This window comes from Archocentrus centrarchus, chromosome 20 (genome assembly GCF_007364275.1).
Source record: "Archocentrus centrarchus isolate MPI-CPG fArcCen1 chromosome 20, fArcCen1, whole genome shotgun sequence".
Taxonomy (NCBI): Eukaryota; Metazoa; Chordata; class Actinopteri; order Cichliformes; family Cichlidae; genus Archocentrus; species Archocentrus centrarchus.
Window position 1 is genome coordinate 31,415,069 of NC_044365.1, and position 12,066 is coordinate 31,427,134.

Sequence of the window (12,066 nt, forward strand, 5' to 3'; positions counted from 1 at the left end):
TCCTCTGAATGAAAATGAAGTTTGCTGTGACACAGAGGAGTTTGTTTTCATGCTGCTGAAAGATGAAGAGTTTCCCTGAGTGCCAACACTGTGAGCTGATCTCTCCCAGTCACATATTACACATAGTATGAGTGAAAATAATTAAATGTGTTACTATTATAATATTCCAAGGTGAAGTGTTTGCAGCTGGGGTAGAACAGCAACACCTGATCTACAGGTATCATCCACGGACAGGTGCATGTATCCAAGTCTGCATGTGCATACATGTGCATGCTGTGAGCAGATGGCTTCTTTGGCCCAGGCTGTACTGCAGGCTTCATCCTCTGAGGCCGTGCAAAGTAAAGAGAAACAATGATGAAACAATATTCTAATAAAAACTAATCTGAAACCAGAACAAATACAGTAAATTAAGGGTAATTTTTTTATTTAATTTAAAATGTCACATAAAGAAGAATATTTCAAAATCAGCAAAACAAAACAGCAAATATCAGATGAAGTGAGTCAAAATGAAACCATCATAAAAACGTGATGTTACAGTCCGCAAAGTTACACTTTTGTTTCTGAGTTTTGAACCCTGAGGTTTGTGTGTGTGGAGTTGTTAGTTTTTCCCTGGACAAAGAACATGGATCCTTGGACAAAATAATCCTCAACAAAAGTCACACGTGGAGCTTCTGTGATGAAGCATCGCTGTGGTCGTGTCCTCGCCTGCATCAGCGTTCACCGTTTCTCTGCAAGCAAAAACATACGAACTTTAAACAAACTCAGATCCTCGGTTTCACGTTTATCATCCTTCAGGATGCAGCAACACAACGTGGAGTTTACAGCTGGTCTGGATTCAGACAGGCTCGAACCTTTGGCCCAACCCACTGAGTTTAAACTCAGGTTGTATTTTAAGTGCTGGAAAAGCTTCCAAAGGACTAATGACTAAGTCAATAAATGCTGACTTACAGCTGAGTGAGTGCTCGGCTCTTTGCATTTCGTGGCTCTTTGCAGTTTTTCTTCTGATGACCTGAGAAATGAAAAACCATCAATACAAACACCAAATGAACTTAAAGCTCATTCTCTGTGAAGGAGGAGCTCCTTTACCCTTTTTCTGTTGATAGAACAGCAGGCACAGCAGCAGGAAGGCTTCTATCATTGCAGCTGTTACTGCTATTAAAATGCTAACCCACAGTGGCATGGCTGTGCTGTCTGATGATCAGAAGAGGAAGATTCATTTAAAACAACAGTACCTGGAGACCATGTGGTGTTTCCCCAGTGTTTAGATTTCCCACAGATATTACAGTTAATAAGGTAGATACTGTAGACAGGAGTTGCCAGCTTGCGCTGCCTTACCGTTAATATTGTGTATCTTTAGAAAGGTGTTGATTACGTGCGTCTCCTCAGCATCGCTGAGCTCACACGTGTATGTTCCCTCCTGATCTGAAGATAAGTCCTGCAGTGTGAGGCTGCCTGACTCTGATACATCCTTCACATGCTGCTTCCACCCCTCTGAGACGGTGTGGCTGCCATCAGACCCGCTCTGTGTCAGGATGGTCTGACTGTGGTTGAATCTCCAGGTAAGACTTGTTAGTGAAGGGCTTAAGTTGGAGCAGGAGATCGTTGTTTCAGAGTAGCCGTCAATAACTGAAGCTGAAAAACAGAAGCAAAGACACAAAACCAACAGTGTTTCTGCAGAGCTGCTAATAGAAACATAATACATTAAAAAATGAAATAATATTTTCCATAACGTTACAGTATGGGCTCATAAATCATAGTTCAAGCATGAATCAAGACATCACTGTGGGTATGTTGTGATCTTTGAGCCACACTGGCTGCACTCTCTACAATAAAGAAGGCTACAGAGAGGCCCGGGCCGAGGTGGAATCAAACCCAGGCCTAGATATTATTCTAGCTGTGAGGCAGTAGTGCTAACACAACACACCACCGTGCTGCCAACTGAATGTGCATGAATGCCAAATGATATTTTTATTTTTCTCATATAGCACTTTTTGGAGAGGTTTATTGTCCCATACTTGTGTCATAGAAGATTCTTACTCCAAACCATCTCAACTGGGTTCGCCAGAGCAATCACCACCCTGAACTCACACACTCACCCACTGTAACTGTGCAATATTATATTATTCATACTGAACAATATCTGACATTCCTATATTGTGTAATGTCCAGTATTCATTCACTAGTGCAATATTCATTCACCAAGTGCAATATTCATCATCTTCATTATTATATGTATACACATATTTACTTTTCTTACAATGTACAGATGCACCAATGTATGTATATATTTTTATACATGCTATTTTTTGTATATTTTACACATTGTTTATTTCTGTATATCTCTTGATTATATTGATCATACTAGATTATAATATTTTCATAATATTTTTATTTTAGAGAGTTTGATTTTCTGTTACATGGCACTGAACAGGAGTGGCCCTCCAATCTCATTGTACATCCTGTATAATGACAATAAAGGCATTCTATTCTATTCTATTCTATTCTATTCTATTCTAGATCAGGTGATTGTGGAGGCCTGGTCACCTGACCCAGCACTCCATCACACTCTTTCTTGGTCATATAGCCCTTACAGAGCCTGGAGGTGTGTTTGGGTCCTGTTGAAAAACAAATGATGGTCCCACTGAGCACAAACCAGATGGGATGGCATGCTGTTGCAGAATGCTGTGGTAGCCACGCTGCCTTGGATTTTGAATAAATCCCCAACAGTGTCACCAGCAAAGCACCCCCATACCATCACACTTCCTCCTCCATACTTCACGGTGGGAGCTACACATGTAGGAACCATCTGCTCACCTTTTCTGCATCTTACAAAGACATGATGGTGTTTGGAACCAAAAATCTCAAATTTGGACTCCTCACACCAAAGGACAGATTTCCTCTGGTCTGATGTCCATTCCTTGTGTTCCTTGGTCCAAGCCCTTCTCTTCTTCTAGTTGTTCTTCCTTAGAAGTGGCGTCTTTGCAGCAGTCCAGATCCACGTAGTCTTCTCTGAACAGTTGATGTTGAGATGTGTGTGCTACTTGAACTCTGAAGCATTCAGGTGGGCTCTTATCTGGGTGCTGCTAACTTGTGGTTTCTGAGGCTGGTAACTCTGATGAACTGCAGCAGAGGGATGTCTTGGTCTTCCTCTCCTGGGGCGGTTCTGATGAGAACCAGTTTCATTATAACATTTAATGGTCTTTGCGACGGTACTTGAGGATACTTTCAAAGTTTGACTGACCTTCATTTCTTAAAGTAATGATGGATTGACGAGTTTCTTTACTTAGTTAAGTCATAATATGGATTAGAACATTACTCAACTATTCGCTGTATACCAACTCTACCTCTTCATAACACAACTGATGGTCTCAAACACATTAAGAGGGCAAAAATTTTAAGAAATTTACTCAATGTAGGAAAAAAGATAAAAATATAAAAACACTGAATGAGAAAATGTGTCCAAACTTTTGACTGTATTTGTTTTTCTCATGATGTGCCAAATGTTTTCAATCGGTGAAAGGTCTGGACTGCAGGCAGGCCAGTTCAGCACTGGGACTCTTATACTGTAGTAGATGCAGTATTAGCATCAGCAGATGTCTCTATTCTTGCATCATAGAACTTGAACCTGAACTTGTGGATGGGACAGGGAACTGTGTTCACAGACAGTGATTTCTGAAGTGTTCCTGAGCCCATGCTGTGATTTCCATGGCAGAATCCATCCATCCATCATCCATCCGTCCATCCATCCATCCATCATCCATCCATCCATCTGTCCATCCATCCATCCATCCATCCATCTGCTTGTCCAATTCAGGGTCATGGGGACATTGGAGCCTATCCCAGCTGTCATAGGGTGAGAGCCTATCTCAGGGCTAACACAGCGAGACAGATGATCATTCACCTTCACCCCCATGGGAAATTTAGAATCACCAGTCAGCCTAACATGTTTTTATCCCAGTGCTTCCTGAAGGCCTGAAGATCACAAGCTTCCTGTCATAACCTAGGGGGAGGGTCTGCGTGTGTGTGTGTCTGTATACATGTGTGTTTGTCCTGCGGGCCACAGCGGAGGTTCCGGTGTCTCCGCCTCCCTAGGGCGGAGATCACCACACCTGCTACGGATCAAGCCATCAGGCAGGGTCTTTTTAAGCTGCCAGCAGACCATCACTCTTCGCTGGATCATTGACTACTTCTCAGTTAGTACCGGCTCTCTGGTGTGACTCTCGCTTTCGTGGATGTATATTACTTACCTGCTCTTCGTGTTCGCTCCTTTTTCAGATCCCCGTGTCAGTTCCTGCTCGTCCTTTCGGAAACCCCGGCTTTTCGTCAACCCGCCGCTCCACGCCGTACCACAGCTGGCCCCTCACCACCTGGGAATTCCTTCAGCCTCTCGACCCGCTTCAGCCGCCTCCCCCCTCGCCTTCCTGGACCCCCTTGTCTTTGCACCTCTATCAATCACTGTAAATAAACTTGCACCTTGCTTTCATCAGCCACCGCTTGTGTGTCCTCTTCCTCCTCGAGTCGTGACAGAATGATCCAGCCAAAACCGGACACCGCGGACGCTGATCCGGTTCATCGGGCCCTGGCTATTCAAGAGGAAACCCTCCAGCGTCACGACCATATGCTCCGTCTGGTTTCCAGTCAGCTGGGCGCAGCCACCCAACAGCTCGCCGATCTCCGAGGTATGTTGGAATCCACCATGTCATCCGCTACGCCCCGTCACCAGGATTTATCCCCTCCGCCGACAGATCCGCCGGCTGGTTTGGCTTCCGCGACCGAGCCCGCCGTAGCGTTGGAGAAAGCCCTGCCCATCCCGGAGGTGTTCCGCGGTGAGTTAGGGAAATGTGGAGGTTTCCTCACCCAATGTTCCCTCGTTTTCCGGCAACAGAGAAATGCCTACGCTTCTGATTGTGCAAAGATTGGTTTTATGGTCAATCTGTTCCGCGGTAGAGCATTAGAGTGGGGGCACGCTGTGTTACGGGGAAACCCCGATCTGTCTTTCCCTGCGTTCTTGTCTCGATTTAAGGAGGTGTTTGATAAAGGCACCAGCCCTGAATCCGCATCCCAGAAGTTGCTCAGCCTGCGGCAGGGACAACAGAGCATGGCGGATTTCTCCGTGGATTTCCGGATCCTCGCGGAGGAGGCCGGCTGGGAGGAAAAGGCGCTCAGGGGAGTATTCCTGAACAATATTAATGATGATCTCAAGTATGAACTTGCCACTAGGGATTTGCCTCAGTCCTTGGAGGCCGTGATTTCATTGTGTATCCATGTAGATGACCGCCTGAGAGCACGACGGACTCCGAGGAACTACAACTCCCAGCATGCCCCTCGCCGGGCGGTTTCCGCGGACCGGAGGAGCCTCCTAGCGGACGACAGCTCGGCTACGGCGCCCCCTTGCGGCGCGGAGGAGCAACCCATGCAACTCGGCCGCGCACGGCTGTCTCTCTCTGAGCGACGACGGAGATGGGAGGCGGGGGAGTGCATCTACTGTGGCAAAAAGGGCCACTACATCGCGTCATGCCCTGTTTGCCCAAAAGACCGCGCCCGTCAGTAATGGTGGGGATACTGGCGGGTCAAGCTAACGCATGCTCCTCCCTGCCCAGATTCACGCTTCAGACAAGGATAAATCTTCCATCAGGCAGTCACACAGTCTTGGCACTCCTCGATTCCGGAGCTGAGAAAAATCTCATGGACCGTGCCCTCGCCCAGCAGTGGGGTGTTCCATCCACAGCGCTACCCACGCCTCTCCTGGTCTCCGCTCTGGACGGCGCCAAGCTTTCTGAAATCACTCACAAGACCCAACCGCTTTCTGTGACTCTGTCGGGTAATCACTCTGAACGGCTCTCCTTTTACCTGTTTGACTCTGCACAGACGCCCATCGTCCTCGGCTTTCCCTGGTTGCAACTGCACAATCCACAGATTAACTGGGCGAATCGCAGCATCTCGGGTTGGAGTGAGCGGTGCCACCAGCGCTGCCTCAGATCCGCAACTCCCTCTCTCCCTCGGTCCACCGATTTGGGGGAGGGGACCCCACCTGACCTGTCCGGCGTCCCCTCGATCTATCACGACCTCGCTGAAGTATTCAATAAGGACCGGGCTGTTTCCCTGCCTCCCCACCGGCCTTACGACTGCGCCATCGACCTCATCCCGGGGGCGCCCTACCCCTCCAGCCGCCTCTACAGCATCTCTCCGCAGGAACGGGATGCCATGGAAAAATATATCACCGAAGCTCGGGCGTCCGGTCTGATTCGACCCTCCACCTCTCCCATGGGCGCGGGGTTTTTCTTCGTGGCCAAGAAGGACAAGACCCTCCGGCCCTGTATTGACTACCGCGGTCTGAACGAAATCACTGTGCGCAACAAATATCCTTTGCCACTTCTCACCTCTGCCTTTGAGCTCCTGCAGGGGGCAGCCATCTTCACCAAACTGGATCTCCGGAACGCTTACCATCTCGTCCGGATCCGGCAGGGAGACGAGTGGAAGACTGCCTTCAACACTCACCTCGGCCACTTCGAGTATCTTGTCATGCCCTTCGGCCTAACCAACGCGCCAGCTGTGTTCCAGGCCCTCGTAAACGACATACTCCGGGACTTCATCAATCATTTTGTGTTTGTCTATCTCGATGATATTTTGATCTTCTCATCCTCATTACAGGAGCATCAGGGACATGTGCGGCAGGTGTTGCAGCGGTTACTGGAGAATCGTCTGTTCGTGAAGGGGGAGAAGTGCGAGTTTCATGTGGAGTCCACGGCGTTCTTGGGATACATTATTGGTAAAGGGCAGATCAAGGCGGACCCAGTTAAGGTACAAGCGGTCCTGGATTGGCCCGAGCCAGCGGATCGGAAACAGCTGCAGCGTTTTCTGGGCTTCGCCAATTTCTACCGCCGCTTCATTAAAGATTACAGCTCCATCACCCATGCTCTGACCTCTCTCACCTCTCCCAAGATTCCTTTCAGATGGACCCCCGCCGCTGCAGAGGCTTTCGCGCTCCTGAAGGGTCGGTTTGCCTCCGCACCCATCCTCATCCAACCTGACCTATCCAACTCATTCGTCGTGGAGGTGGACGCGTCCGACGTGGGGGTAGGGGCAGTGTTGTCCCAACAGTCCATGGGTAGCCTCCGACCCTGCGCCTTCTTCTCTCGCCGCCTCTCCCCGGCAGAACGGAATTACGACGTAGGGGACCGGGAGCTGCTGGCCATCAAACTAGCCTTGGAGGAATGGCGGCACTGGCTGGAGGGCGCGACGCATCCCTTCTTGGTCTGGACTGATCACAAGAACCTGGCCTATCTGCGAACCGCCAGACGTTTGAAACCCCGGCAGGCCAGGTGGGCCTTGTTTTTTACCCGATTTAACTTTACTATCTCTTATAGACCTGGGTCACGGAATGTCAAGCCCGACGCTCTGTCCCGACAGTTCAGCTCCACGGACTCCTCCTCGCAGCCAGAGTTTGTCTTGCCTCCCTCTTGCGTCATTGGAGCCATCACCTGGGAGGGCTACGGTCCCGAAGAGCGATCCTGGGTGTCCCGAGCTAACATTCTGGATGCGGCCATGGTGCGGGAGTTCCGGCGGCGCCATCCCGAGAAGTTTCGGTCGCCAGGAGGCTCCCGTTGAGGAGGGGGTACTGTCATAACCTAGGGGGAGGGTCTGCGTGTGTGTGTGTCTGTATACATGTGTGTTTGTCCTGCGGGCCACAGCGGAGGTTCCGGTGTCTCCGCCTCCCTAGGGCGGAGATCACCACACCTGCTACGGATCAAGCCATCAGGCAGGGTCTTTTTAAGCTGCCAGCAGACCATCACTCTTCGCTGGATCATTGACTACTTCTCAGTTAGTACCGGCTCTCTGGTGTGACTCTCGCTTTCGTGGATGTATATTACTTACCTGCTCTTCGTGTTCGCTCCTTTTTCAGATCCCCGTGTCAGTTCCTGCTCGTCCTTTCGGAAACCCCGGCTTTTCGTCAACCCGCCGCTCCACGCCGTACCACAGCTGGCCCCTCACCACCTGGGAATTCCTTCAGCCTCTCGACCCGCTTCAGCCGCCTCCCCCCTCGCCTTCCTGGACCCCCTTGTCTTTGCACCTCTATCAATCACTGTAAATAAACTTGCACCTTGCTTTCATCAGCCACCGCTTGTGTGTCCTCTTCCTCCTCGAGTCGTGACACTTCCAACTTTGATTTTCAGCTGTGCACAGAGATTTATCCAGATTCTTGGAATTTTTTGATGATATTATTTGCTGTAAATGATGAGGTATTCAAACTAGGTTGAGGACATTATTCTGAAATTGTTCCACAACAGTGGCAGTGGTGCAGTGGGTACGTGCTTGCCTTGCAGCCGGAAGGTTGCAGGTTCGAGCCCCTGTCCCTGCGCTGCGTTGTGTCCTCGGGTAAGACACTTAAACCCCATTGCCTAATGGTCTCTGGTTGCATGACCGCAGATGCTTGTCTCCGGATGAGTGATCTGGAGCCATCGTTTCGTTGTGTGCATTGTGTGCACAATGAGTTGAATCTAACATCTAATCTAATTTGTAGATGCAGTTTTTCATTCATGGAACTTCTCAGTAGCTCTGCCTGTCTCAGATGTTCTTTTTATATCCAATCATGCTGACATTTAACCTCATTAGTTGTAAAATGTTCCTCCAGCTGTTACTTACTTTTCCAGCCTTTTGTGGCCAACTTTTTTGAGATGTGTTGCTCATTCAAAGCGAGATTATATTTTTTCATGAAATAGCAAAGGTTTTCCGTGTTCTGCTGGGAATAAAATATGAGATTTGTAATCATTGCATTTTGTGAACTGATTAGTTAAGATATTTATTTTCCCCTTCAGTGCTCGCTTGGTTTGTTTCAGCTGCACATTAAAGCTCTGAAACTTTAATCCTGATCCATTTAAAGATTGTTAAGCTACTCAGTTCATTCAGATCCCACAGACTAGAATCTCTGAGAACGCTGCTGACATTAAACTGAATTTCTGAATATATCCAGACCAGGTTTTGTGTTGACTTTCAGCTCAACATAGTTCAGTAACACATTAATCTGAGTTTGTATTTTATGAGGAGAAGTGAACTGAATCATTTCTGGGTTTGGACTTCATACTCACTCAGCTGCCTCCAAGTTGCCGTCCTCCTGTTTCTGCGAGTGCTGACTGTGCAGCTGTAGCCCACAGCTGCATCACTGTGTGAATATAACAGAAAACTGCTGATGTTGTAAAGATGCTGATGAGTCTGCTGTTCCATCTGCTGAGCTGTGTATTTGCCGGATGGAGGGCTGGTGGACCAGATGAGCTCAGGCTTGGGGTAGATCCCCTCTGAGCTGCAGGTGATTCTGTTTCCTACCTGCTGGATGTTGACTTCATGCACCAGAGCTGTAAAACAAAACGAACCTTCATTTACCAATAACTGTGGTCGGGGGACCCGAGGCCTGATCATTGGTGTTTGTGGCTTTTTCATTTAAAAACATGTTTGCTACATTTGTTTATATTTAAGAAACCATAAGTAGTTTTCAGTATTACTGCATGTTTCTCATACCGTCCACTTTTAGGTTAATAAATGAATCCTGGTCTCCTCTGATGGTGCTGGTGTGGCACTTATATCTGCCCTGGTCCTGGACCTTGACCCCTGTCAGCTGCAGTGAGGCGTTTCCTCTGGAGATCTGATCATTGAACACTGAAGTCCTGTTTCTGAAGCGCTGGTCCTGGTGTCCAAGCTGGTCTTTGTTGAGGTAGAATGAGTGCACGTAGAGGTCTCTCTCTGTCACCTGAAACCAGTGGATGATACCATCAAAGCCGCTCTGGAAACTGCACGGTAAGATGCATCTCTCCATAAAAACACAGGACACGTCAGCATCTGAAAGATCAGGTAAGAGGACACCAAGCAAGGTTCATTCCAGGAGCAGTTCACAATAGCTTCTTTCTTTTTTACTTTTTGGCCACAGCGGCTTTTGCTGACAGTGGAGGGAGACAGGAAATGGGGGAAGACACACAGGCAAATCGGCAATAGGCTAGGACTCGAGCCCACACTGCATGTATGGGATTGCCTGCTCCACCACTGAGCCACCCGGGCACCCACACAATAGCTTCTTAATGTCATCTGCAAGTATAAATTAAACATAACTGTCTCAAATATATTCAAAGACAATCTGCCATCCGAGCACAGGTTTGCACTAAAAACAAGAGTAACAGGTAAATGAGGAAGTTTGATTTGAATCCAAGAGTGGGTGGAGCTCTGCTGCAGGAAGCAGGTTTACTGTAAACTAAGTTTGTCCACCCTGAGGTGAGGGATACTCTGACACACAGTTCAAACTCTGAGTCAGTTACTTGGACAATTCCATAATTAACCTTTGTTATGTGTTTCATTACAGCTGAACAATTAAGTTTTAAACTCAAATGTAACATTTGGAAATCGAGGGCTTGGAGCCAAATACCCATAGGGGTATAACAGACATTTTGGTCAAAACTAAGATATGTATATCAAATGAAAGCTCTTGATGTGCTCTATCTACTGTCAAAATTACAGAAGTAAAATATTAATAGAAATAGAGTTATTCAACAAAAATGAAAAGACTTAACTCTGAATGCACACAAGAAGTTGGTCCCAAAAGGCTGAAAGTGCATTGACAGCAAAGACCAGATTATTGTTCATTAAGTATTGTGTCATAAATTTCTAAAAAGGAAGATGCTTAAAAAACTAAAGTCAGTATACAAAGTAAGAGCAAATTATGGTCATTTTTTGGTTTGGCTCCTGTGAAGTTGGTCAAATGTCACTTATAGCCGCTATGGCCCCCCCAAAATGTTCAAGTTTAAACAAAACAATTCTTCATATCCTACCAAGTTAATCTAGCCCCAAACAGTTAAATGCTCTCATTATAACATTTATAAAAGTGAGATTGTAAAAAAAAGGTTTATGGTTCAACTGAGCAAATATTTAGTGATGAAGGCAGGAGCAGCAAACTGACCTCCTCTGACAGGAATGATCCTCCACAGGAAACAAAAGACCACAAAAGACGCTGAACATCCGTCACTGATCATCCTCTGACTGTATGTTACAAGTCTGCATAAAAAGAGGAAAGTGGAGCTCACACTGATACCAGCAGGCTGATCCTCTCTTTGTCTGCTTGGCTGGAAAGAGAAAGAGACTGACAGAGCACAGCTGACCAGGTTACCTGATGCAGGGAGGGTCAGGAGGAGGAGCTTTTTCCTCCTCCTGTAGCAAAGGTGAGTCACTGCCTCATCTACAGGCTCAGGTTGATTAAAAACTAAACTGTGTAATTGCAAGACTCAATCAAATAATTCCCTGTTTTCATTTTTTAAACTTAAGGTTTTATTTCTGCGGTTGAAAATAAAAGAAAAAAAAATCCATCCATCCATCCATCCATTCTCTTCCGCTTATCCGGGGCTGGGTCGCGGGGGCAGCAGCCTAAACAGAGAAGCCCAGACCTCCCTCTCCCCAGCCACCTCCTCCAGCTCATCCAGGGGACCGCGAGGCCTTCCCAGGCCAGCCGAGAGATATAATCCCTCCAGCGTGTCCTGGGTCTACCACGGGGCCTCCTCCCAGTAGGACATGCCCGGAAGACCTCACCCAAGAGGTGCCCAGGAGGCATCCTAGTCAGATGCCCGAACCACCTCAACTGGCTCCTTTGATGTGGAGGAGCAGCTGTTCTATTCTGCACCCCTCATGAATGGCTGCACTCCTCACCTTATCTCTAAGGCAGAGCCCAGCCACCCTTCGGAGGAATCTCATTTCTGCCGCTTGTATTTGTGATCTTGTTCTTTCGGTCACTACCCAAAGCTCGTGACCATAGGTGAGGGTATGAACGTAGATCGACCGGTAAATTGAGAGCTTCACTTTTACACTAAGCTCCCTCTTAACCACGACAGACCGGTGCAGCGTCCACATCACTGCAGAAGCAGCCCCGATCCGTCTGTCGATCTCCCGCTCCCTTCTCCCATCACTTGTGAGTAAGACCCTGAGATACTTGAACTCCTCCACCAGGGACAAGAACTGGTCCCTGAACCAGAGTAGGCACACCACCCTTTTCTGGCTGAGGACCATGGCCTCAGACTTAGAGGTGCTGATTCTCGT

At 47.8% G+C, this 12,066-nt stretch overlaps 1 protein-coding gene across 1 annotated transcript; it reads right to left on the reverse strand.

Moving 5' to 3' along the window:
- Positions 1-487: 487 nt before the first annotated feature.
- Positions 488-11,100, reverse strand: LOC115799752 (V-set domain-containing T-cell activation inhibitor 1-like). Its single transcript, XM_030757023.1, has 7 exons — positions 10,940-11,100; positions 9,514-9,831; positions 9,087-9,350; positions 1,336-1,632; positions 1,087-1,191; positions 949-1,009; positions 488-728 (listed from the first exon to the last, which is right to left on the reverse strand). Exons 1-7 carry the CDS (start codon positions 11,010-11,012, stop codon positions 647-649), a joined length of 1,200 nt encoding a protein of 399 aa, XP_030612883.1. The 5' UTR covers positions 11,013-11,100; the 3' UTR covers positions 488-646.
- Between the last annotated feature and the right edge of the window lie 966 nt (positions 11,101-12,066).

Excerpts from the sequence above, each read along its gene's own strand:
- LOC115799752 (XM_030757023.1), bottom strand. The coding sequence starts at position 11,012 with ATGATCAGTGACGGATGTTCAGCGTCTTTTGTGGTCTTTTGTTTCCTG. Across the intron at positions 1,192-1,335 it reads AAAGATACACAATATTAACG|ACAGCACAGCCATGCCACTG; the intron begins GTAAGGCAGCGC and ends TCTGATCATCAG. Across the intron at positions 1,010-1,086 it reads GTTCTATCAACAGAAAAAGG|GTCATCAGAAGAAAAACTGC; the intron begins GTAAAGGAGCTC and ends TTCATTTCTCAG.